General features: G+C 43.1%; 2 protein-coding genes across 4 annotated transcripts in view; one reads left to right on the top strand and one right to left on the bottom strand.

Moving 5' to 3' along the window:
• Positions 1-1,875: 1,875 nt before the first annotated feature.
• LOC122554456 (nmrA-like family domain-containing protein 1) lies at positions 1,876-23,890 on the bottom strand. 3 transcript variants are annotated; one of them, XR_015758167.1, is made up of 6 exons: positions 23,692-23,890; positions 9,391-9,657; positions 7,153-7,408; positions 4,565-4,758; positions 3,860-4,009; positions 2,163-2,284 (listed from the first exon to the last, which is right to left on the bottom strand). XR_015758167.1 is itself a non-coding variant. In XM_087990742.1 (5 exons), the coding sequence occupies exons 1-5, from the start codon at positions 23,773-23,775 to the stop codon at positions 2,066-2,068; spliced, it is 1,020 nt and encodes a 339-aa protein (XP_087846868.1). In that variant the 5' UTR covers positions 23,776-23,882; the 3' UTR covers positions 1,876-2,065. The 3 variants fall into 3 exon arrangements, 2 of the variants coding, with proteins under 2 accessions (XP_087846868.1, XP_087846869.1); XM_087990742.1 differs by lacking the exon at positions 3,860-4,009 and having other exon boundaries at positions 1,876-2,284; positions 23,692-23,882; XM_087990743.1 differs by lacking the exons at positions 3,860-4,009; positions 23,692-23,890 and adding an exon at positions 20,031-20,142 and having other exon boundaries at positions 1,876-2,284.
• Positions 20,483-24,899, top strand: part of ncf2 (neutrophil cytosolic factor 2) — a 51,150-nt gene continuing 46,733 nt past the window's right edge. Inside the window, exon 1 of the mRNA XM_043699517.2 lies at positions 20,483-20,995. Coding sequence (XP_043555452.2) covers positions 20,822-20,995 — 174 coding nt within the window. The 5' untranslated portion in view covers positions 20,483-20,821. The remainder of the gene's footprint in view (positions 20,996-24,899) is intronic.

The raw sequence follows: 24,899 nt of genomic DNA on the forward strand, positions 1-24,899 counted from the left end.
ACCCCCTAATTCTAGATCATCTTAAATGGAGCTTGTCATATAAATTCCAAACATAGCAACCCAGTGATTTTTTTCAAAAGTTTTGTATTTCTGAGTGAGAAGGGAGTTGAAGGTTATAGAGGGCACCCAGCTTAATGAAGTTAAGACCACACACAGGTTAGCCATGATCTAACTGGAGGAGCAGGCTCAAGCATCTGAATGGTCAACCAATACTCTTATTATTTTTAAGTGCAGAATACTAAGAATATTAATGGAATCGGGTGAAGTACATTTTAATACCAGAAGAGAAAGCTTGATCCTGTAGAATCATGATGAAGAATTTGTGTTTTAAAGTATTGATAAAAAGCTGATGTTCTTTGAAGTGCAAAATACTGACAATGTTCACTGGAGTTCCCAGGCTGTATGTCATGGGCAGGAAGGACAATGGTTTAAATTTGCAGGGGGAAAAAAAATCACTTTGGCTTGTTCTAAATAAATCCTAATATCGGTCACAACACAGTCTCTGGCTCAACTTCCCTGTCCACACATTCATTACACCAAATTAAATTCACAGGGAATAGTAAGCAGGGATTTTTGTTTTTTAAATTTAGGAACAAAATTAAAGGACAAGCCAAGTGTTTGAAAATGCATGATATCATGACATAGAATCATCTGAAATGTCTATCTGTACTAAAATTGGGCAATGTTAACAATGCACTGGAGATGAAAGGACTTCACCTGAAATATTACCCTACTGTCTTCAGAATACTGACTGGCCTGTGTATTTCCAATTTTTGAATCCTTTTACTCCAGGTTAAAATGTAATGCAAAATTGAAAAGATTAATATTTCATATTTGGTTCAGGAAAGTTTTGAGATTCCAGGAAATTGTGCACACTTTATTTTACATAATTTGGATAGGTTTTGGCATGTCAAGTATTCCCAGTTCGAGACAATGAAGGAACTATTCCTGACCTGTAGAGTGTGACATAAATCAGGCAAGTCAGTGCACAAAAAAACTGTGAACAAGAATTTAATCTGAATCAGCTTGCACCAGTGCTGTTCCCTTTCACGAAGAGTGGAGAACTGCTAGAGTCTAAGAGAGAAGGGCCTGTGCCCGAAACGTCGAATCTCCTGTTCCCTGGATGCTGCCTGACCTGCTGTGCTGTTCCAGCAATAAAGTTTCAACTTTGATCTCCAGCATCTGCAGACCTCACTTTCTCCTCTAAGAGAGACCTGCAGTTCGCTGTAAAAGGCACACAACACTGAACTTATAGCATTTTATAAAAAAACTTCAGTTTCAAAACAGGAAGTTACATTTCAACAGCTCATAACCACAATGCTGGAGAATTACTGGAAAACTATAAAATTAACTCTTACTAACTGGTTAATGGTGAAATTTAATTTAAAATACTAAGTTTGCTTGATGGCTGAAAATTAAAATAGTTTTATATTTGTTATATACAGTACTTCTTGCTTTTACAAATTACTACTTCTTACATCACATGCAGACATTAGCCCTTTGTGGCTGAGGTTTTATCTTCACATCTATATATGGAAGATAGTGCAAAAATATGTTAAAATCAGCAGCAGAACCACAGACATGAATGTGGAGATTAGTCAGTTGTAGCCCTAATTTGCAAGTATTACATTTTTCTCACTGATTCAGTCAAGGCAGAACCTAACTGATGTAGGAGAACCAAATGTCCTGTAATATGGCTGCATCAGCCACAGTTTGGTCTGTCCTGGTTCAAGGCTCTCTGATACTAATTCTGCAATGTATAAATGGGATGAGGAGATTTTGGAGCCATACCACTTCTGGGCTGCTCAGAGTGACATTGGCAGAGGTCCAAAGCAAATTGCAATCTGAAGGACAGTTTGACTCAATGAGCTGGGGAGAAAAGAGAGAGAAAATAAATATGCACATAAACGCAAAAGAATGCATTTTATTTCTGAGAACCAACACTTGATAAATGTGGTCAATGATACATCCTCCAGTAGGATATTGCAAATTTCCTAGTGTTACTAATTTGCTAAATTTTCTGTAAAAGATTTAGGAACAGCAGTTACTCTCTATTCGCATGCATTCATCTGTCTGTCAATTCTGACTGTTCATTATCCAGAGCAGTCCTGAGTAAGGTACTGTTAGCTGAAACCCACTGTTGGAATTGTTGTAACTCTGGATACAGCTCCAGAGTCAAAGCATAGTTCATTTTCTGTCCACCACGCTTCCAAAATTCAAACATATTCCCAAGGTCCTCAGCTCCTGGTCCTCCAAAGAACTCCACAAACTCTCGGACTGAAATCTGCCACCAAGAGAAAGAAATGGGCAAGTACAATTCAGATTATTATGGAAACCGGACAAAATATCCTGATTGACAGAGTGAATGGGTCTATTCCAGTTACTGCACAAGGATTTTGTTTGGAATATGTAACAACTGCAAACAGGGTTATTAGCAGGAAGACCGTACCTTAGTTGTTCGTGCACTCTCATTTCAGGTGCATGTGGCATTAGGTTAAAAGCCAAGAATTGAAGAGGAGTATAAGAGGAACTAAGTAATGACATTATACTGGAGCTGTCAAATTTAGATTGCAAAAGGAGGAAGATAATCTGGAAGGAAATGAGAGGTTTGACAATAGCCCCGGTAGGGACTGATGTGTTAAGTCTTGCTTTAAACAAAGTGAAGGTGCAGAGTAATAACTGGAATTAAGAAAGATGAAGGGAAGATATTTTAAACACACAATGACCGCTATATCATTAATAGAAAAGCAGACTAAAAGAGGGGCAAATGAATATTAAAGGAAAGATCACACATCAGACAATAAATGTTACTTATTCAGTTTAGGAGCGCAAAACAAATTCTAAAAAAACGTTTGATATAGGAATCATGTTCAAGTCTTGGACAGAATAGTCATATTTGCTTTACACTTTACAACTGCACTCTCAACTTTCTACCCAAAGCTGCAAAAGCAGTTATGTCCCAACTATTCTGAGTAGGATGGGAAACCCTAACTCTGATCATGATCGAATTAAAAATTACCCAGCTACCTTTAGACGATTTTATTGCTGGAGATTCCTGAACCTGAGCCCACTGTTATGAAGCTGTCCAAGAATCCACAAATCCAGCACCATGGAGGGTCATTGTAGAAACCACACCCACATTTGGAATAGTCCATGTTCTCTGTGCTATGATGTAGTTGTTTAACAGCACACCTGCCACTTAGACAACTCCTACAAAAGGATAATTAATTGTGGGGTTTAGATGGAATTAGTTATGGGTTTAGGGTGTCAGGTGGGTGAGGTCAGGAAGGATGCCAGGTTTGTAGCATGCCAGCTGGATGGTGTGTGGTGGGATAGGGAAGATTCCATGGGGCAGGTTAAGTTGATGAGAGCTTAGCGAGGTGAGGGATTGTGGATTGTCGGCTTCACGGATACAGGGTACTGTGTGTCTTCTGGGTCCAACCAAGGGGATATTGGGTCCAATAGGGTCAGGCCGGTAGGGGGTAGTGTTACTTCAGGTGAAGGGCTTGTCATGTCCAACAATGGGGAAGAAATTGGAAATGCTGGATGAGGTTGATTTTGGGTCTGGTCAGGGCAAAAACTGTCAGGTTTGGAAAGGGGAGAGGTGGCAGGGCCTGAGTGGGGGGAAGGATGGCCTGGTCTGAGAGGGGAGAACAGGGCAGGTCTGGGACGGGAGAGAAGTTGCTGGGTTTGGTAATGCTGTTTTCTGATCATTGTGGCGGGGGAAGTTTGTCGGGTCATTAGGAGTTGGAGAGGCAGTTTGATAGTTCCCCAGGGTTTAGAATAGGTTTTGCAACCTTTACCTTTTCCTGCGTAACTATTAGGCTTAAATGATTTGGAATCTTCTAAAGTTCCTTACTTGAAGGGGCTGTTTTGGAAAGTTCCAGATGCAAGTGAATTGCCCAGGAGAAGGTTCAATTTCCTAGGAAATTCCCATGAAGTCTTGTGCAGTGGGGATTTTGCAGAAACACAATTCCAGCCAGCGCTGTGCCAACACCTCTCTGCCTATCTGCACACAGAAGCAATATGTTTTGGAAAGTCAATAGGTAGCCAAATGATGGGTTAAATGGCCTACTTCTATTTCTGCATCTAATGGGTAATAATGTAAAACTGCATTTTAAAAGAATTCTTTCTGCTCATTCATTACCTCTTGAGAAAAGGAACATTTTTCAGTTTTGATCAAACCCTGTCATCATCACCATTATAACAAGTAAAACCATGCAGAGTTAAACAATCAAAGAAACCTCCTGGTGTACCAATATGGTTTTCATTTTCACACCGACCCTCCATCTGATCTGATATCTGATTAACAAAGCTCTATGCCAAAGGTTAACATCCAAGGCAAACAGCTTTGTCTAAATTCATTTCACTTTTCATCTTTGCAGCCAATGTGGGAGACCCCATGTTTTGTATAGATTTCTAATCTAAGTCCCTGAAATAAAATGATAACATGTTGACCCATAGCACAACGCTGCTCAACAATCCCTGTGTTTCGTTTTCATCCGCAAGCTGCTTATGAGAATTAACTAATCCAGTGACAATATGTTTTTAAGATGGGTCATACCCGGGAATCTTTAAATTGTTTGGGATATAGGTGGTGTGTGAGAATTTGTGCATATTCCTGGATCTTCAGCCTGCCTGCTGACAGAAAGCAGCTCTTTCCAATCCAACGCTGTGGGCTTTTAAACAAGGCTGTCACAATTGGACCAATCTGGTTGATACTTATTCCATCCATGGCTGTTTCTCCCATAGGAATGACTGTAAACAACAAAGAACAGTTCTAAAAAGTAAAACAATAGCAGCATCTGGAGGATTTTCACCTAGTTAAAAAAAACTGAACACTTATGCAGTTTATAAAGTTTATACACTGTTTATACAGAGCAAACATGTTACTTAGATTTTAATGACTATCTTTTCTTCAACCATGTACCAAAGAAGGATCAATGTGAATTTATTCAGCATGTTTCACTTCCTAGAACATCACAAAACTCTTTGCTTTTTTTTTTAAGCATAGTCATTGTTCAGTTTGTTCCTGAAAACAGCCTACTAACAGACGAGGCGAATGTTGACCAGGGACACAAGATGCTCCACTAAATAGTCAGATTCAGATTATATACTGAAGTTATGGAGTGACACTTTTGTCATCATGCGCAGCAGAATATGTCAGCATGTCACTGGTGAAGCCGATGCACACTAGAGAAACAAACAGATGGCAATTTCCTCCTTTGCAAACTAATCAACATCCAACTAAATTCACAGAAACGCAGCAAATAGTGGCAGTGGCAAGTCATTCAGTCCAGTGACATGATCTCCACAGCCTTCAGTGGTACAGAATTCTGGAGTTCGTCGCCCTCTGAGTGAAGAGACTTTTCATTATTTCATTCTGAAATAGTCTACTGCACATCCTGAGACCGTGACTCCTTGTTCAGGATTTGGGACCTCCATCCACTCTGCCCATCCCTGTTATAAATGTATATGTTTCATTGAGGTCCCCTCTAAATTCCACAGATTACAGGCCCAGCCAACATAATCTCTCCTGATGGGAAAAATTTGCCATCCCACAAGTCAGTCTACAGTCTCTCAATGGCAAGGTTTCAATGATTCACTGATTTCCTTTCGACACAATCATTACAATGTTTCCTTTTTCACCAAGTCACTACATCTGCTGTTTTATTTGTGCAATAAGTAACCAACAATATACAATTTCTGGTTCTACATTTTGTGCAAACATAAAACACAGTAGGTGTCCAGAGTACACAATAGTTATTGTTGTCCAAGGTCATTGTTCTGAAAGAATTCATGTTTAAGCTGCAACAAACTTCAACCAATCTGATGTTAAACAGTCTTTGGAGATAGACAAATTAATCTATCACGAGACCCCAAGTGAATGTCTTTTCTGGCTCCTGATAGTATGATGGATAATTAGTCAGTGTAATTTGTATCAGGTGTGATCATACAATCAAACAGTATATTTGTTAGAAGATAGATGCTTCTTCTCATTAAGATTATACCACAGCTACTCAGATAGGCCCTTCAACTCAGTATCGATCTGGGTTTTGTGATGTAGCGATAGTGTTCTGGGTCAGTACATTCTGGTTCAAGTACCATCTTCCCTGGATGTGTGTCATAACATGTCTGAGCAAGCTGGTTAAAATAAGTATAAATTTTACACTCATGAGGCTGGGATTTCTTTATAAAAGAGTAGACAGGAGTATTGGTGACAACGCTGTACCCAACCACAACCAGCCTGTGACTGGTTCTGCAACACATGGTCATTACCACATGAGTAAAACACTCTGATCCCATGTTGTCCCCATTCACACACTGATGCGAGGGGGGAAGATTGCAACGCTGATAATGCATCTCAGTGATCATGAATGAAATGTGCCATCTTCTGATTCTAACTTCATCTCTTTATATAAATGTTAGAGAGGTTTTCTGGAACCTCACTATTCTAAGTAGCTTCTCTGGTGATCATCGCATATACCTCGTTCACTCAAACTTGGTACACAGAATGTAAATGTGAGACTTGTGACTCCCTTCTGACACCAATCTTTTTTGATGAGAAAAGTGAGGGTTCTCAGCATTGCTGCTGAGTAAGCATATTTTCTGGTCTATGCCCATTCAGATTAGGAAAATGTTAGGACTGCAGATGCTGGAGATCAGAGTCGAGAGTGTGGTGCTGGAAAAGCAAAGCAGGTCAGGCAGCATCCGAGGAGCAGGAGAATTGATGTTTCGGGTATAAGCCCTTCATCATTCTCGATGAAGGGCTTAAGCCCAAAACATTGATTCTCCTGTTCCTCAGATGCTGCCTGACCTGCTGTGCTTTTCCAGTACCGCACTCTCAACTCATTCAGATAATCTGACTCAGCCATTGTTTGGAAAGAACATATGCACCACCAGTGGAACAAGCACAGGCCGCCTGGCCTTTTGTGGAGGGGAATTCCAAAGACTCTCAACTCTCAGAGAAAAAAAGGTTTCCTCATCTTTATTTAAACTGAGTGCCTCTTTACTTTTAAACTATGAACCCTACTTCTAGATTCTCACCATCTTCGAGGAATTCTTTATAGATTCTTTGGATCTTTTACCCTTAAATTTACAGTAAATAGAAGGTATTTTTGCAATTCACGAAAACTGAAATTCAATCCTTACCAATTTTGTAAGTGTTATTTCCAACTGGGTTTGGTTTGAATGTTGTCAGAAAACTTTCAAAGTAAAATGGAACTATAATCTCCGTCTTGGGCAAACCAATTTCATTCATGTAATCATTGATGCATGCTTTTGCATCCATGTGTCTTGCTGGGAGACCGTATTTCCTGTGAACATGATGAGCTCCACTAAGCACAATCTGCCTAATGTTGTGCTGTTTACATATGTCAGCTATCCTGTGGCCCTGCTGAACTTCAGCCTGCAGAAGAAAGAAACATTATGGGAAGGAAACTGTTTTTAAAATGGTAAACCATTGGGCTATTTTCCTACTTCCTCTGTAAGACAAGCTGGTGGTGTAAGGATTATATTTGCCTATTATGTAATCATCTTATGAAAGAGTCACTTGGTACTGCATGGTAGTACAGAATTTAGATATTGCTGATAAGAGAGTCATATTATCAGAGCTTTTGTCTTGTACTGATCAGGACAAATGCATGAATTTAGTCTAATTACAGTAACCTATTCAGTAGGATGAAAGGGGTACTAATTAGTTGACAAGTCAACTCTGATTAGCTGAATTGTTTCCATTAAGAAAGCAATGGAAAACAATTGGCTCCCCAAGCTCCCAGTTAATTCAAAAACATCAAATTAGTCAGTATATATTCGGGACAATATCTGGAGCAGTCATCTCTTTCACAACTTTCCATGGCTGACGTATAGTGGAATCAGCTTATTGTTTCCTAATTCTAGGATGTTTACCTTCATCACCTAATCAGAAATCCATTTCTGTCTCTAGGCCTTGTAGTCCTTAGGTTGAATTTACGATCTACACCCAAAAAGTGCAGTTTAACTTGGAGTCTTGTTTGGTTGACTTTTCTATGATTTTTATTTTAAATGCAGTTTGTTAAAATTCATTATACCTCTATATATGCACTTTGCAGTCTCACTTTCTCAAGATGGAAATGTCCATTTTTCCCTCATTTCTTCTCACAATTCCATTCATTGACACTAGGGGCATCATTTAGAATAAGGGCAGATGGCATTAAATGTTGCATTGACAGTTGACGATGTCTCACGCCTGAATCTCATTTTTTACAGCAGCCTGGCTAGGGGCTGGGGTGACTCAGCACTCTTGACAGGCTTTGGGATCTTCACTGCACAGCTATCCACAGCTCTGCCTGCAGGGCACTCTGTCCAGGGATATGGTAGCCCAGCAGTGGTGGCCATTTTTAATGTAAACAATTTAAGTGTTGCCAAGAGATAAAGCACCCTCTCTCTCTTCTCTACCTGCAACAGCTGGCTGCAGCTCCTTCCATACTCAAGGGTGTCTGACTAACCACCCAGCTTCACAAAACCAACCAGCATCCTGATTTGGACAGTGAGTGCACCCTCTGGCCACCAAATGGCCAATGCATTGAAAATCAACGCTGGTTGAATGGTCAGGTTCCTAACACAGGAAGGTACAGGTTCAATTCCCATCATCAGCTTATGTTACTATGAAGGACTCTCCTTCTCAACCTCTCCCCTTGTCTAAGCATGGTAACCCTCAGGCTAAACCACCATCGGTCATTTCTATTGAATGAAAAAACAGCCCTCCGGTTGGGTAAAACAATGGTGACTTTACCTTTTACTTAACTCAGAACACAAACTCCTATCCCAGGGATCAGTCACAGTACAGCCTCTGCACTTCCTCCACAGTTTGAATTTTTCTCCTGGTTTACTTCTCCATGTCCCTCTGTTTTTTGCTGAACAGCCACCCCTCACCAGTGTAAGTACTGATCCCTTTCTGCATATGTAGTTAATATCATCGATCCAGACTGGGCAAGCAATTACATTTCAACCCTGACTAAAACAGAAAGTGCCAGTAAAACTCAGCAGGTCCAATCCTTTCTGTTTTTAATTCTGATCTCCAGCATCTGAAACAGCTTACTTTAATTAAGTTTAAAAGTTTGTTATTATTTTGGCCATCCCTAACTGCCCAGTCTAGAGTCGCATACAGGTCAACATAAAGGACATGAGTGACTCACAGCGGTTTTTCCTGATAACCAGGAATTGGACTCTTAATTCCAGATTTACATTGAATTGCTATTAGCACAAATTCAAATCTGACCATCAGCCATGGTGGGATTCGAACCTAGATCACCCAGACAGAGACTACCTGGGTCTCTGGATTACTAGTCCAGAGATAGTACCACTGGGCCTGCACCTCTTGTTTGGAAGGATTGTAATGATATGACTAACCCTCAGAGAATCCTTGTTGTTGAAATCTGTGTGGGTGATGACAAAGCACTTGTGTGCACCACACAAAGTGGCGCTGATGCTGTCAGGGTTGTTGAAGTCTACCAGTAATGGGTGTGCCCCTGCTGTCTGCAGTTCCTGAGCAGTGGGAGAGGTTAACTCTTGAACTACAGCCCGCACTGTGAAATCACCATCTTGGAGCAAGGCGGTGGCTATAGCTTTCCCTTGGCACTTGTCAGCACCAAAAACAGTCACAACCTCAGACATCCTCTGGAATGAAAGGATAATGGAGATTAACAGGGTCTGTTGAGAATGAGATGGTTCCTGTTAATTAAATAAATGACAAAAATCTTATTTTGCAATTGTATCATTTTCTTTTCACTGAAATTATCAACTGGAAAATTTCCACACTTATTCAGATAATGACGTGGTAGAAAATTGACTGAATGCCAGTTTGTAATTAGTAAGAAAATTAGTTGTTGACTTTTGGCTGCTTTAGGTTGTTTTTATTTAAACTTAGACTGTTAGTTACAGAACTGAAGAAAATGGGAGGAAAATGCCTAAATCAGATCCAAGACTGAAGGCCAGAAGAAAGATGTTTTCCTTCAGAGCGATGAAGATGTTGAATGACACATTCCAGTTAAATTGCAGATGTTCAATCTCTTTAGAAGCTGAATAAATCTTTAATATTCAAGACGATAAAGAGAACACAGTGATGTGTGTTCGGGGATTGAAGCTAGCAATTATCAATAGAGATGGGAAAATAAGGATGAAGGACAAAGATACAGGGACAGTATAGCATAGGAACAGGCTCTACGGCACACCAAGACTGCACTGACACATGATGCCTTTCTAAACTGGAAACCTTTTTGCCTGTAAGTGGTCCGTATCCTTCCAGTCCCTGGCAAGTCATATACCTGTCAAGATGGCAGTTAAACATTGCTATAGTATCCAGCTCCACCTCCTCTGGCAGTGCACTTCAGGTGCCTACCACCCTCTGTATAAAATACTTGCCTCCTTTAAAACTTTAAATTTCCTTTAAACTTATTCCCTTTTTCCTTAAACCTACTTCCCCTAGTAATTGACATTTCTACCCTGAGAAAATGACTCAGACTATCAATTCTGTCCACGCTTCTCATAATTTTGTAAATTTCTTATCAGGTCAGCCCTCATCTTTCAAGTTAAAGTGAAAACAAATCAAGTTTGTCCAATCCCTTTTTGTAGCTAATACCCTCCAATCCAGGCAACATCCCGGGAAACTGTACCTTACCCTCTCCAAAGCTTCCACATCCTTCTGTTAGTGTGGTGACCAGAATTGTGTATAATATTCCAAATGTGGCCTAAAAGTTCCAAAGTTCAGGACAGCTGGAACATGACTTGCCAATTTTTACACTCTATGCTGTTGCCAATGAAGGCAAGCATGTCATATGCCTTCTTGCCCACCTTATCCACTTGTGTTGCCACTTTCTGGGAACTGTGGACCTGCACACCGAGATCCCCCTGTATGTTGATGCTACTAAGGGTTCTGCCATGTACTTAATACAACTATTTTGCATGAGATTTTCCAAGATGCATCAATTCACATTTGCCCAGAATAAACTCCACTGGCTATTTCTCCGCCCATGTCTCCTGCCTGTCGAAAACCCTGCTGGATCCTCTGGCAGTTCTCCTTGATCTTTGTGTGATCTGAAAACTTATTATTCTCCTCCAAATCATTATGTATATATATTACAAACAACAAGTGTCCGAGCACTGAATCCCTGTGAAACACCACTGGGCACAGATCTCCAATCTGAAAACTGTGCTTCCACCACTGCTCTCTGTCTTCTATGACTAAGCCAGTTTTGGATCGAGCTTACCAGGGGATCCCATGTTACGTCACCTTTTCTATCAGCCTGCCATGAGAGAACTTCTCAGAAGCCTTGATCAATCCCATGTCGACAACATCTACCACCTCACCCTCATCAATCATCTTTGTCACTTCCTCAAAAATCTCAATCAAGTTTGTGAGACACGACCTTCCCTGCACAAAGACATTTGCCTATTACTAATAAGTAAGTGAGAGGGGAAAGATATAAAAGAGACCTAAGGGGCAACTTTTTCACGCAGAAGGTGGTACGTGTATGGAATGAGCTGCCAGAGGAAGTGGTGGAGGCTGGTACAATTGCAATATTTAAGAGGCATTTGGATGGGTATATGAACAGGAAGGGTTTGGAGGGATATGGGCCTGATGCTGGCAGGTGGGACTAGATTGGGTTGGGATATCTGGTCAGTATGGACGGGTTGGACCGAAGGGTCTGTTTCCATGCTGTACATCTCTATGACTCTAAGTGCATATTTTTCTAAACGGGAGTAAATTTGATCGCTAAGAATCTTCTTCAATAATTTCCCCACCTCGAACATAAGGCTCACCAGCCTGTAAATACCTGGATTATCTCTGTTGCCCTTCTTAAACAAAGAAACAATGCTGGCTATTCTTCAGTCCTCAGCAATCTCTCCTGTGACTAATGGAAGAACGGAAACATTTTGGAAAAGGACGGAGCAATTTCCTCACTGGCCTCTCATAGCATTCTGGGACAGATCCCATCATGTCTACCCTAATGCTTCTTAAAATACACAAAACATCCTTCTTTTTTGACAATTACATGCTCCAAAATATCAACAAATCCTTCCCGAGACTTGCCAAACACGATGTCTTTCTCCTTTGTGAATACTGATGCAAAATGTTCATCAAGGATTGCAACCACTTGCACCAGCTTGATGCTTAAGCTCCCTCTGAATCAATGGAATTCCAGATGAAGGGCTTATGCCTGAAACATCGATTTTCCTGCTCCTCGATTGCTGCACGACCTGCTGTGCTTTACCAGCACCACAATCTTATACTTGTCCCGAGGATCAAAGCCAACAGAGCAGGAAGATAAGGACTAGGGTTGACAGTGTGACAGACAGGAAAAATAAGGACCACAGTGTACAATGTGACACAGAAGAGAGGTCAGGAACACAGCCGACAGTGTGAAAGAGAGAAGAGATCAGGAAAACAGGCTACAGTGTGACAGAGAAGAGACATCAGGAACACAGTGTACAGTGTGACAGAGAGGAGAGGTCAGGAACACTGTGTACAGTGTGAAAGAGAGGAGAGATCAGTCACACAGTGCACACTGTGACAGAGAGGAGAGATCAGATACACAGTACACACTGTGATAGAGAGGAGAGATTGGGAACACAGTCTGCAAGGTGACAGCGAGGAGAGATCAGAAATACAATCAACACTGTGACAGAGTGGAGAGATTGGGAACACAGCCTGCAGTGTGACAGAGAGGAAAGATCAGGCACACAGTGTACAGTGTGACAGAGATGAGAGATCAGGTACTTAGTGTACAGTGTGACAGAGAGGAGAGATCAGGAACACAGTCTACAGTGTAACAGAGAGGAGAGATCAGACACACAGTTGACAATGTGACAGAGAGGAGAGGTCAGGAACACAGTGTACGGTGTGACAGAGAGGAGAGGTCAGGTACAGAGTGTGCAGTGTGATTGAGAGAAGAGTTCAGGAACACAGCCTGCAGTATGACGGACAGGAGCGATCAGGTACACAGTGTACAGTGGGACAGAGATGAGAGATCAGGAATGTAGTGTAAAAAGTGACAGAGAGGAGAGATCAGGTACACAGTGTACAGTCTGACACAGAGGAGAGATCAGATCACAGCCTACAGTCTGATAGAGAGGAGAAATCAGGAAAACCTTGTGGAGTAATGCAGAAAGGAGAGATCAGAAACGCAGCCTCCTGTGTGACAGCTAGCAGAGATAGGGAGCACAGTCGACAGTGTGACAGAGAGGAGAGATCTGGACCACAGTGTCCAGTCTGACAGGGAGGAAAGATCAGGATCACAGCTCAGAGTATGATAGAGTGGAGACGTCAGGAACACAGTGTAAAGTACGACAGAGAGGTGAGATAAGGAACACAGGCTACAGTGTGACAGAGAGGAGAGATCTGGACTACAGTGCACACTGTGACAGAGAGGTGAGATCAGGAACACAGGCTACAGTGTGACAGAGAGGAGAGATCTGGAACACAACCAACAGTGTGATAGAGAGGAGAGATCAGGAACACAGTGGACAGTATGATAGAGAGGAGAGATCAGAAAACAACCCACAGTGTGACAGAGAGTAGATGATCAGGGTTGTAGACTATTTTGTGACAGAAGAGATATGGAACGCAGCCTGCAGTATGACAGAGAAGAGAGATCAGAAACACAGTGCACAGTGTGACAGAGAGGAGAGATCCAGTACACAGTGTACAGTGTGATAGACAGGAGAGATCACGGCCACAGTCTATAGTGTGACAGCGTGGAGAGAGCAAGAACACAGTCTACAGTGTGACACAGATGAGAGATCAGGAATGCAGTGTATAAAGTGACAGAGATGAGAGATCAGGTACACAGTGTACAGTGTGAAGGAGAGGAGAGATCAGGACCACAGTGAAAAGTGAGAACAAGAGAGGAGATCAGGAACACAGTGTACAGTGTGACAAAGAGGAGAGTTCAGGTACACAGTGTACAGTGTGACAAAGAGGAGAAATTAGGAATTAAATCTACAGTGTGACAGACAGGAGAGTTCAGGAACACAGTGTACAGTGTGACAGAAAGGAGAGGTCATGAACACTGCCTACAGTCTGACAGAGAAGAGAGATCAGGGCCACAGAGTGACAGAGAGACGAGATCAGGAACACAGTGTGCAGTGTGACAGGGAGGCGACATCAGGATCACAGTCTACAATGAGACAGAGAGAAGAGATCAGGAACACAGTGTACAGTGTGACAGAGATGGGAGATTAGGACCACAGCCTGTAGTGTGACAAACAGGTGAGATCAGGAACACAGTGTACAGTGTGACAGAGAGGAGAGATCAGGAACACAGGCTACAGAGTGACACAGACAAGAAATCAGGAACACAGGCTATAGTGTGACGGAGAGGTGACATCAGGATCACAGTGTACAGTGTGACAGAGAGGAGAGATCAGGAACACAGTGTGCAGATTGACAGAGAAGAGAGATCAGGAATTAAACTTACAGTGTGATAGACAGGAGAGTTCAGGAACACAGTGTACAGTGTGACAGAAAGGAGAGGTCAGGAACACTGCCTACAGTCTGACAGAGGAGAGAGATCAGGGCCACAGTGTACAGTGTGACAGAGAGGAGAGATCAGGAACACAGCTTACAGTCTGACAGAGAGGAGAGATCAGGAATTAAATCTACAGTGTGACAGACAGGAGAGTTCAAAAACACTGTACAGTGTGACAGAGAGGAGAGATCAGGAACAAAGGCTACAGTGTGACAGAGAGGAGAGATCAGGAACACAGGCTACAGTGTGACAGAGAGGAGAAATCAGGTGCACAGTGTACAATGAGACAGAGAGGAGAGATCAGGAACAAAGGCTACAGTGTGACAGAGAGGATAAATCAGGAACACAGGCTACAGTGTGACAGAGAGGCGACATCAGGTGCAGAGTGTAGAATGAGAAGGAGAGGAGATATCAGGAACATAGTGTACAGTGTGACAGAGATGGGAGATTAGGACCACAGCCTGTAGTGTGACAAACAGGTGAGATCGGGAACACAGTGTGTAGTGTGACAGAAAGGAGAGGTCAGGAACACTGCCTACAGTCTGACAGAGGAGAGAGATCAGGGCCACAGTGTACAGTGTGACAGAGAGGCGAGATCAAGAACACAGTGTGCAGATTGACAGAGAGGAGAGATCAGGAATTAAATCTACAGTGTGACAGACAGGAGAGTTGAGGAACACAGTGTACAGTGTGAGAGAAAAGGGGAGGTCAGGAACACTGCCTACAGTCCGACAGTGGAGAGAGATCAGGCCCACAGTGCACAGTGTGACAGAGAGCCAAGATCAGGAACACAGTGTGCAGTCTGACAGAGAGGAGAGATCGGGAACACAGTGTGCAGATTGACAGAGAGGAGAGATCGAGAATTCAGTCTACAGTGTGACATGGAGATCAGGGTCATGGAGTAGAATGTGACAGATAGAAGAGATCTGGAACACAGCCCGCAGTATGACAGAGAAGAGAGATCAGGATCACAGTGTACAGAGAGACAGAGATGAGAGATCAGGTACTCAATCAACAGTGTGACACAGAGAAGAGATCAGGAACACAGTGTAGAGTGTGACAGAAAGGAGGTCCGGAACACTGCCTACAGTCTGACACAGGAGAGAGATCAGGGCCACAGTGTACAGTGTGACAGAGAGGAGAGTTCAGGAACACAGCGTACAGTGTGACAGAGAGGAGAGATCAGGAATGCAGTGTACAGTGTGACAGAGAGGAGAGATCAGGAATTAAATCAATAGTGTGACAGACAGGAGAGTTCAGGAACACAGTGTACAGTGTGACAGAGAGGAGAGATCAGGAATGCAGTGTACAGTGAGACAGAGAGGAGAGATCAGGTACACAGTGTACAGTGAAATAGAGTGATCGGGAACACAGTCTACAGTGTGACAGAGAGGAGAGATTGGGAACACAACCTACACTGTGACAGAGAGGAGAGATCAAGAATACAGTGTACAGTGAGACAGAGAGGAGAGATCAGGAACACAGTCTACAGTGTGACAGAGAGGAGAGATCAGGAATGCAGTGTACAGCGAGACACAGAGGAGTGATCAGGTACACAGTGTACAGTGAGACAGAGAGTAGAGATCAGGAATGCAGTGTACAGTGTGACAGAGAGGAGAGATCGGGAATACAGTGTTCAGTGAGACAGAGAGGAGAGATCAGGAACACAGTCTACAGTGTGACAGAGAGGAGAGATCAGGAATGCAGTGTACAGTGTGACAGAGAGGAGAGATCGGGAATACAGTGTTCAGTGAGACAGAGAGGAGAGATCAGGAATGCAGTGTACAGTGTGACAGAGAGGAGAGATCGGGAATACAATGTACAGTGAGACAGAGTGATCGGGAACACAGTCTACAGTGTGACAGAGAGGAGAGATCAGGAACACAACCTACTGTGTGACAGAGAGGAGTGATCAAGGACACAGTGTACAGTGTGACAGAGAGGTGTGATCAGGAACACAGCATACAGTGTGACAGAGAGGAGAGATCAGGAATTCAATCTACAGTGTGACACAGAGGAGAGATCAGGAACACGGTGTACAGTGTGACAGAAAAGAGAGGTCAGGAACAGGCCACACTGTGAGAGAGAAGAGAAATTAGGAACACATTGTGCAGTGTGACAGAGAGGAGAGATCAGAAAAACAGCCTCCAGTGTGACAGCTAGCAGAGATGGGGAGCACATTCTACAGTGTGACAGAGAGGATGGATCAGGATCACAGTGTACAGTGTGACAGAGAGGAGACACAGGAACACTGCCAACAGTGTGACATGGATGAGAGATCAGGAACACATTGTACAGTATGACAGAAAGGAGAGATCAGAAACACAGCTTCCAGTGTGACAGCTTCAGAGATGGGGAGCACAGTTGACAGTGTGACAGAGAGGAGAGATCTGGAACACAATGTACAGTGTGACAGAGAGGAGAGATCAGGAACACAGCTTACAGTCTGACAGAGAGGAGAGATCAGGATCACAGTGTACAGTGTGAAGGAGAGGAGAGATCAGGAACACAGTGAAAAGTGAGAATGAGAGAGGAGATCAGGAACACAGTGTATAAAGTGACAAAGAGGAGCGGTCAGGTACACAGTGTACAGTGTGACAGAAAGGAGGTCTGGAACACTGCCTACAGTCTGACAGAGAAGAGAGATCAGGGCCACAGTGTGACAGAGAGATGAGATCAGGAACACAGTGTGCAGTATGACAGAGAGGCGACATCAGGATCACAGTCTACAATGAGACAGAGAGGAGAGATCAGGAACACAGTGTACAGTGTGACAGAGATGGGAGATTAGGACCACAGTCTGTAGTGTGACAAACAGGTGAGATCAGGAACACAGTGTGTAGTGTGACAGAAAGCAGAGGTCAGGAACACTGCCTACAGTCTGACAGAGGAGAGAGATCAGGGCCACATTGTACAGTGTGAAAGAGAGGCGAGATCAGGAATGCAGTGTACAGTGTGACAGAGAGGAGAGATCAGGAATACAGTGTACAGCGAGACACAGAGGAGTGATCAGGTACACAGTGTACAGTGAGACAGAGAGGAGAGATCAGGAATGCAGTGTACAGTGTGACAGAGAGGAGAGATCAGGAATACAGTGTTCAGTGAGACAGAGAGGAGAGATCAGGTACACAATGTACAGTGAGACAGAGTGATCGGGAACACAGTCTACAGTGTGACAGAGAGGAGAGATCAGGAACACAACCTACTGTGTGACAGAGAGGAGTGATCAAGGACACAGTGTACAGTGTGACAGAGAGGAGTGATCAGGAACCCAGCATACAGTGTGACAAAGAGGAGAGATCAGGAATTCAATCTACAGTGTGACACAGAGGAGAGATCAGGAACACAGTGTGCAGTATGACAGAGAAGCAACATCATGATCACAGTCTACAATGAGACAGAGAGGAGAGATCAGGAACACAGTGTACAGTGTGACAGAGATGGAAGATTAGGGCCACAGCCTGTAGTGTGACAAACAGGTGAGATCGGGAACACAGTGTGTAGTGTGACAGAAAGCAGAGGTCAGGAACACTGCTTACAGTCTGACAGAGGAGAGAGATCAGGGCCACAGTGTACAGTGTGACAGAGAGGCGAGATCAAGAACACAGTGTGCATATTGACAGAGAGGAGAAATCAGGAATTAAATTTACAGTGTGACAGACAGGAGAGTTGAGGAACACAGTGTACAGTGTGAGAGAAAAGGGGAGGTCAGGAACACTGCCTACAGTCCGACAGAGGAGAGAGATCAGGGCCACAGTGCACAGTGTGACAGAGAGCCAAGATCAGGAACACAGTGTACAGTCTGACAGAGAGGAGAGATCGGGAACACAGTGTGCAGATTGACAGAGAGGAGAGATCGAGAATTCAGTCTACAGTGTGACATTGAGATAAGGGTCATGGAGTAGAATGTGACAGATAGAAGAGATCTGGAACACAGCCCGCAGTATGAGACAGAGATGTGAGATCAGGTACTCAATCAACAGTGTGACACAGAGAAGAGATCAGGAACACAGTGTAGAGTGTGTCAGAAAGGAGGTCAGGAACACTGCCTACAGTCTGACACAGGAGAGAGATCAGGGCCACAGTGTACAGTGTGACAGAGAGGAGAGTTCAGGAATGCAGTGTACAGTGTGACAGAGAGGAGAGATCAGGAATTAAATCTACAGTGTGACAGACAGGAGAGTTCAGGAACACAGTGTACAGTGTGACAGAGAGGAGAGATCAGGAATGCAGTGTACAGTGAGACAGAGAGGAGAGATCAGGTACACAGTGTACAGTGAAACAGAGTGATCAGGAACACAGTCTACAGTGTGACAGAGAGGAGAGATTGGGAACACAACCTACACTGTGACAGAGAGGAGAGATCAAGAATGCAGTGGACAGTGAGACAGAGAGGAGAGATCAGGAATTAAATCTACAGTGTGACAGACAGGAGAGTTCAGGAACACAGTCTACAGTGTGACAGAGAGGAGAGATCAGGAATGCAGTGTACAGTGAGACAGAGAGGAGAGATCAGGTACACAATGTACAGTGAGACAGAGTGATCGGGAACACAGTCTTCAGTGTGACAGAGAGGAGAGATCAGGAACACAACCTACTGTGTGACAGAGAGGAGTGATCAGGAACACAGGCTACAGTGTGACAGAGAGGAGGGATCAGGAACACAGTGTACAGTGTGACAGAGAGGAGAGATGAAGATCACAGTGTACAGTGTGACAGAGAGGAGAGATCTGGAACACAACCTACTGTGTGACAGAGAGGAGGGATCAGGAACACAGTGTACAGTGTGACAGAGAGGAGAGATGAAGATCACAGTGTACAGTGTGACAGAGAGGAGAGATCAAGATCACAGTGTACAGTGTGACAGAGAGGAGAGATTAGGAACACAGTCTACAGTGTGACAGAGAGGAGAGATCAGGAACACAGGCTACAGTGTGACAGAGAGGAGAGATCAGGAACACAGTCTACAGTGTGACAGAGAGGAGAGATCAGGAACACACCCTACTGTGTGACAGAGAGGAGAGAACAGGAATACAGTGCACTGTGTGACAGAGAGGAGAGATCAGGAACACAGGCTACAGTGTGACTGAGAGGAGAGATCAGGATCACAAGCTACTGTGTGACAGAGAGGAGAGATCAGGAACACAGGCTACTGTGTGACAGAGAGGAGAAATCAGGAACACAGCCTACAGTGTGACAGAGAGGAGGGATCAGGAACACAGTGTACAGTGTGACAGGGAGGAGAGGTCAGGATCACAGTGTAGAGTGTGACAGAGATGAGAGATGTGGACCACAGTCTCCAGTGAGACACAGCGGAGAGATCAGGAACACAACCCACAGTGTGACAGAGTGGAGAGATGAGGCACACTGTGTACCGTGTGACAGAGAGGCGAGCTTGGGATACCCTAAAATGGCTACCCATATCACCTGAAGTGAAACTAGCTATGCTGTGCAGGAAATTTCAAAGGAACATTTCACTGATATGTCTGACTGTCTCCTGAAAATGCTATGTAGGTTAATTACCTGAACATCAAAATTCAACATCCAGAATATACAGCTCACTATGAGACAGTGAGGTGTCGTTGGTAATGACCTCAACTTCAGGTATTATTGGAACAAAGATTTACAGCGAAACTTGCAGTGCAAAAAGGAAAATTGAAGTCCCCTATCCCTCCCATCATCCCCCAAATCTACATCGAGAGTGCACAGGAAAGCTCTGACAATGCTGCTCACCAAACCTCGGTGCTCTCTTTGCCTCTTCTTTTCTAATTGGAAAAAATGCGTCTTCAGTTGTGTGTTTGGTCTCTCTGCGGAAGGCCTGCCTATTTGTTGATCATGTTATTGTTGTCATGGAAACATGGAGGCGGAGCAGCTTTGGTGTGACAGCAACTGGAGCATAAAATGTCCAGAGTTAGATCTTTTAGCCAGTCCTTTCCAGCTTTGGAAATAAGTAACTTAGAAGTTTGCAACAGAAAGCTAAAATATTTTTGGGGGCGGGGATGATGGGGAAGGATTGGTATGTAAATTGCTTTGCCTTTATAATTTGTTTTAAGGTTATGATAGGGTTTGGAGTTGTCAGACAGTTCACATTTCCACATGACTTGCAGCTCCTGCATCAGTGCATTAACTTCCTATGAAACTGGTGTAGTCACAGCTGAAGTTGGTCTCATGGTCACATTTCCTGTAGCACTTTGGTCGTGTATTCGGTCAAGTGGAAGAAGCAGATGGTAAAAGAGGCAGGGCCTTGAAATTAGGTACTAGTTTAACCAGTGCACAGGACTCACTCTATTTCACACCAAACGGCCGGGCTCAGCATGTCTTTGACCGACACCATCAAACTGTGGGATGAAGGGATCACTGCAGCAGACCGTCAGGAGTGGCTCACCGCACTGAACCTGTTCACCACTATTCTTGAGCCCAGCTCTAAAATCTGCTTCAACATCGGCTGTCTGCACCTCCTCCGGGGGGAATGGGGCCAGGCTGAAAAGGTAAGTGGCTGTCAAAGTTCCACGTTTTGAAGGTGTATTTGAGATGCTTGCGTTTTTATTCGAAGACATACCAAAATGACACGAGGATTATAATTCACTGATTAACATGGTCAACTCTGAGCAAAATTGAACAAGTAAACGTTTTATTTCAGAAGATTCAATCGATAGGAAGTGTAGGAAATGTAATTAAGTTGTGTTTTATAGGGAAGTGAAGCAGTTGGTTTATTGCTTAATGGAAGCAAAATTTTACTCAAAATGTGGAAATGAAACTACTCATGACATATAAATCAATTTCACAATCTACTGGATATTAATGTTACTGTTGGCTGTTCCATTGGTGCAGTTGTGAGTTCAGTTTTAATATCAATTAAAGAAAAACGTTACAACAAACACCGGTAGAAATTATAAAAATCAAAGGTGCCAGAGGCATGTATTACTCTTGCTACACGTGCAAAGCAATGATCATCAATAAGAAAAATCTTTAGAACCTTCATCTAATTCTCTACATCAAAAACTTTGAGACTACAGAAAACTATTATTAGGAATTCACACTCTTAACCTCACTCAGGCATGGTTACTGCATCAATCTCCTATCATTTCCTACCCAGTTCCATCAAAGGAGCATCATGACCCCAGCTATTTGTTCCCTATTTCCTTCAGAATCATTTGATATATTCCATCAGGTTTCAGAATCTTTAGATAACCAAACTTCTTAATATTTCCCTTTTTATTTATGATATTACTCAGCTCATTTTAAACCTGTCCAGGATTTATCTGCTCTCCTTGTTATTAAACACTGAAATGAAATACTTGTTAACTATCCCCACTAATTTCTGTTAACTCTCCACTAACTCCTTATCCTCTCCCCTCAGAATCAACCTGACATTTAACAATTTACTCTTTATTATTGACATTCACACAGCATTTGTAATGATGATACAGAATATGAACTATTAATCTTTAAATCTTATCCATGAACTGAAAAGGCGTGGACTTTTGTTTTTGAGAAAATGATTAGTAATGTGTTTGGGAGACCCTAAATAGCTGCCAATGTCACCTGACCTGAGAGTAGTCAAGCTGTGCAGATATTTACAAATGTTTGTTTAAGTAACATGGCTGACCATCTCCTCAACACCAAGGATAATTACCTGAACATCAAAATTCAAACTCTCAAATATATAGCTCACGATAAGATCTTCAAATGTCCTTGGCAATGATCTCAACTGCAGGTAATTTTGGAACAAAGAATTATACCAAAACTTGCTGTGCAAAGAAGAGGATTAAACTGCTGTCAGCCCACTCCTATCACCCAAATCTATATTGAAGAAAACAGGGAAGCTCTGACAATGAAACATCAAAGCCCTTTGATAACTGATTCATCGCCATTGTATTCACACATTGAAACATCACTTCTGTGAGGCGCCATGATGATTAATTTGTGCTTGTTGCTACAGAAGATGGTAACATCTAGTCACATCAAGATGAAAGGCCTCCCTTTCATTGGATGTGGTACGCCCAATTCTCTAAGAATGATCAGGCCTGAGGGAAAACTGACTGGATACCGTTCTACACAAATCCAGAACAACAACACAACCAGTTCAGCTGTAACCACCAGAACTTTAAGATCAACATCAGAAAATATAATCCTTCACCTGAGAACTGTAATCATTTTTCAATCTCACCTTACCTCATCCTGTCCTTGTTCTGAATGCTTGTACACTTATGTGTGTGTGAGTGTCTGTGTTTATGTGTTTGTGTCTGCGTGCATGTATGTTTGTGCATTTGTGGTTAGTGTGTTTGTGCGTGTGGGTCATAGAGTCATAGAGATGTACAGCATGGAAACACCGTTCGGTCCAACTCATTCATACCGACCAGATATCCTAACCTATTCTAGTCCCATTTGCCAGCACTTGGCCCATATCCCTCTAAACCCTTCCTACTTATATACCTATCCAAATGCCTTTTAAATGCTGTAATTGTACTGGCCTCCACAACTTCCTCTGGCAGCTCATTCCATACATGTACCACACTCTGCATGAAAAAGTTGCTCCTTTGGTCCCTTTTATATCTTATCCTTCTCAGCCTAAACCTACGCCCTCTCGTTCTGGACTCCCCCACCCCAGCGAAAAGACCTTGTCTATTTACCCTCTCCATGCCCCTCATGATGTTATAAACCTCTAGAAGGTCACCCCTCAGCCTCTGACGCTCCAGGGAAAACAGCCCCAGCCTGTTCAGCCTTTCCCTGTAGCTCAAATCCTCCAACCCTGGCAACATCCTTGTAAATCTTTTCTGAACCCTTTCAAGTTTCACAGCATCCTTCCGATAGGAAGGAGACCAGAATTGCACGTAATATTCCAACAGTGGCCTGACCAATGTCCTGTACAGCCGCAACACGATCTCCCAACTCCTGTACTCAGTACTCTGACCTGTTTGTGTGTTTTTGTGTCGGTGTATGTTATTGTGTGTTTCTGACATGGAATTCAAACTAGATTTTACCTTTTTATACTTTTTACTGAGTGAGTTTACAATAAAAAAGCAAATTCATTTTAATGACCTTATAAGGATATCCTGGCTTGTTTTTTCACAGCTTTACTGCATGTCCAAGCACACACTGAATTGGGAAAAGATATATTTGTTTCAAATTTAAAATATTGCTAAAGCAAGAGCAAAGAGTGAAACAAGAAGAATTTACTCACCCCTTGAGATTTGGATGCAAGTTTTAAAAAAATATTTTTTGAGATAGACTCCTTATACTTGCTCTTTACTTTCCTTTTATTCATTCCCTTATGGGATGTGGGTATTGCTAACTGGCCAGTAATTATTACCCTTCAGAAGGTGATGGTGGTGAGCTGCCTTCTTGAATCACTGCAGTCCGTGTGCTACAGGTTGACCCACAAGGCCCTTTCAGAATGAATTCCAGGATTTTGACCCAGCAACAGTGAAGGAATCGTGATATATTTCCAAATCAGGATGATGAGTGGCTTGGAGGGGAATTTGCAGATGGTAGTGTTCTCATGTATCTGCTGCATCGTCATTTTAGATGGTAGCAGTCATGTGTTTGGCAACCGCCTCAGGATCATTGGAGAATTTCTGCAGTGCACCTTGTAAACAGTATACACTGCTGCCTCTGAGTGTCAGTGGTCAAGGGAATGATGTTTGTGGATGTGGTGCCAATCAAGTGGACTGCTTTGTCCACAAATGGTGTCAAGCTCCTTATCAACCTTGTAGTTCTTTTCTGTTTTCTTCTAGTGTTTTTTAATTTTGTCAAAAATTGTAAGCGCCATCAACCCTTCTTCTTCAATTTTAGTTTGTTCTCATCCTCTTCATTCAACCATGGTATGTATTTAGTCTGCAACTATTTGGGAGCTGAAGCTGGATGAACTTTGGATCATTCGGGAGGCTGAGGGGGTGATAGAGAGGAGTTATAGAGCAGTAGTCACACCTAAGTTACTGGATAAAGGTAGCTGGGTGACCATCAGGAGAGGGAAAGGGAATAGGCAGACAGTGCAGGAACCCCCTGTGACTGTTCCCCTCATAGTAAGTATACCACTTTGGACACTGTTGTGAGGGGAGCAACCTACCAGGGGAATGGCTCAGTGGCCAAGTTTCTGGCACTGAGCCTGGCTCTGTGGCTCAGAAGGGAAGGGGAGAATGATAGTGATAGGAGATTCAATCATGAGAGGAACAGACAGGAGATTCTGTGGTCACGAGGGAGACTCCCAGATGGTATGTTGCCTCCCAGGTGCCAGGGTCAGGGTATTTCAGATCGAGGCAACAGGATTGTTAAGGGGGAGGGAGGGCAGTCAGAAGTCGTGATACACATCAGTACCAATGACATAGTTTGGAAAAGGGAGGAGGACCTGAAAAGAGAATATAGTGAGTTAGGTTGGAAGCTAGAAGGCAG

Source organism: Chiloscyllium plagiosum, unplaced genomic scaffold (genome assembly GCF_037043375.1).
Source record: "Chiloscyllium plagiosum isolate Xiang-an unplaced genomic scaffold, Cpla_swu_hap1 HiC_scaffold_9, whole genome shotgun sequence".
In the NCBI taxonomy this organism is placed as follows: Eukaryota; Metazoa; Chordata; class Chondrichthyes; order Orectolobiformes; family Hemiscylliidae; genus Chiloscyllium; species Chiloscyllium plagiosum.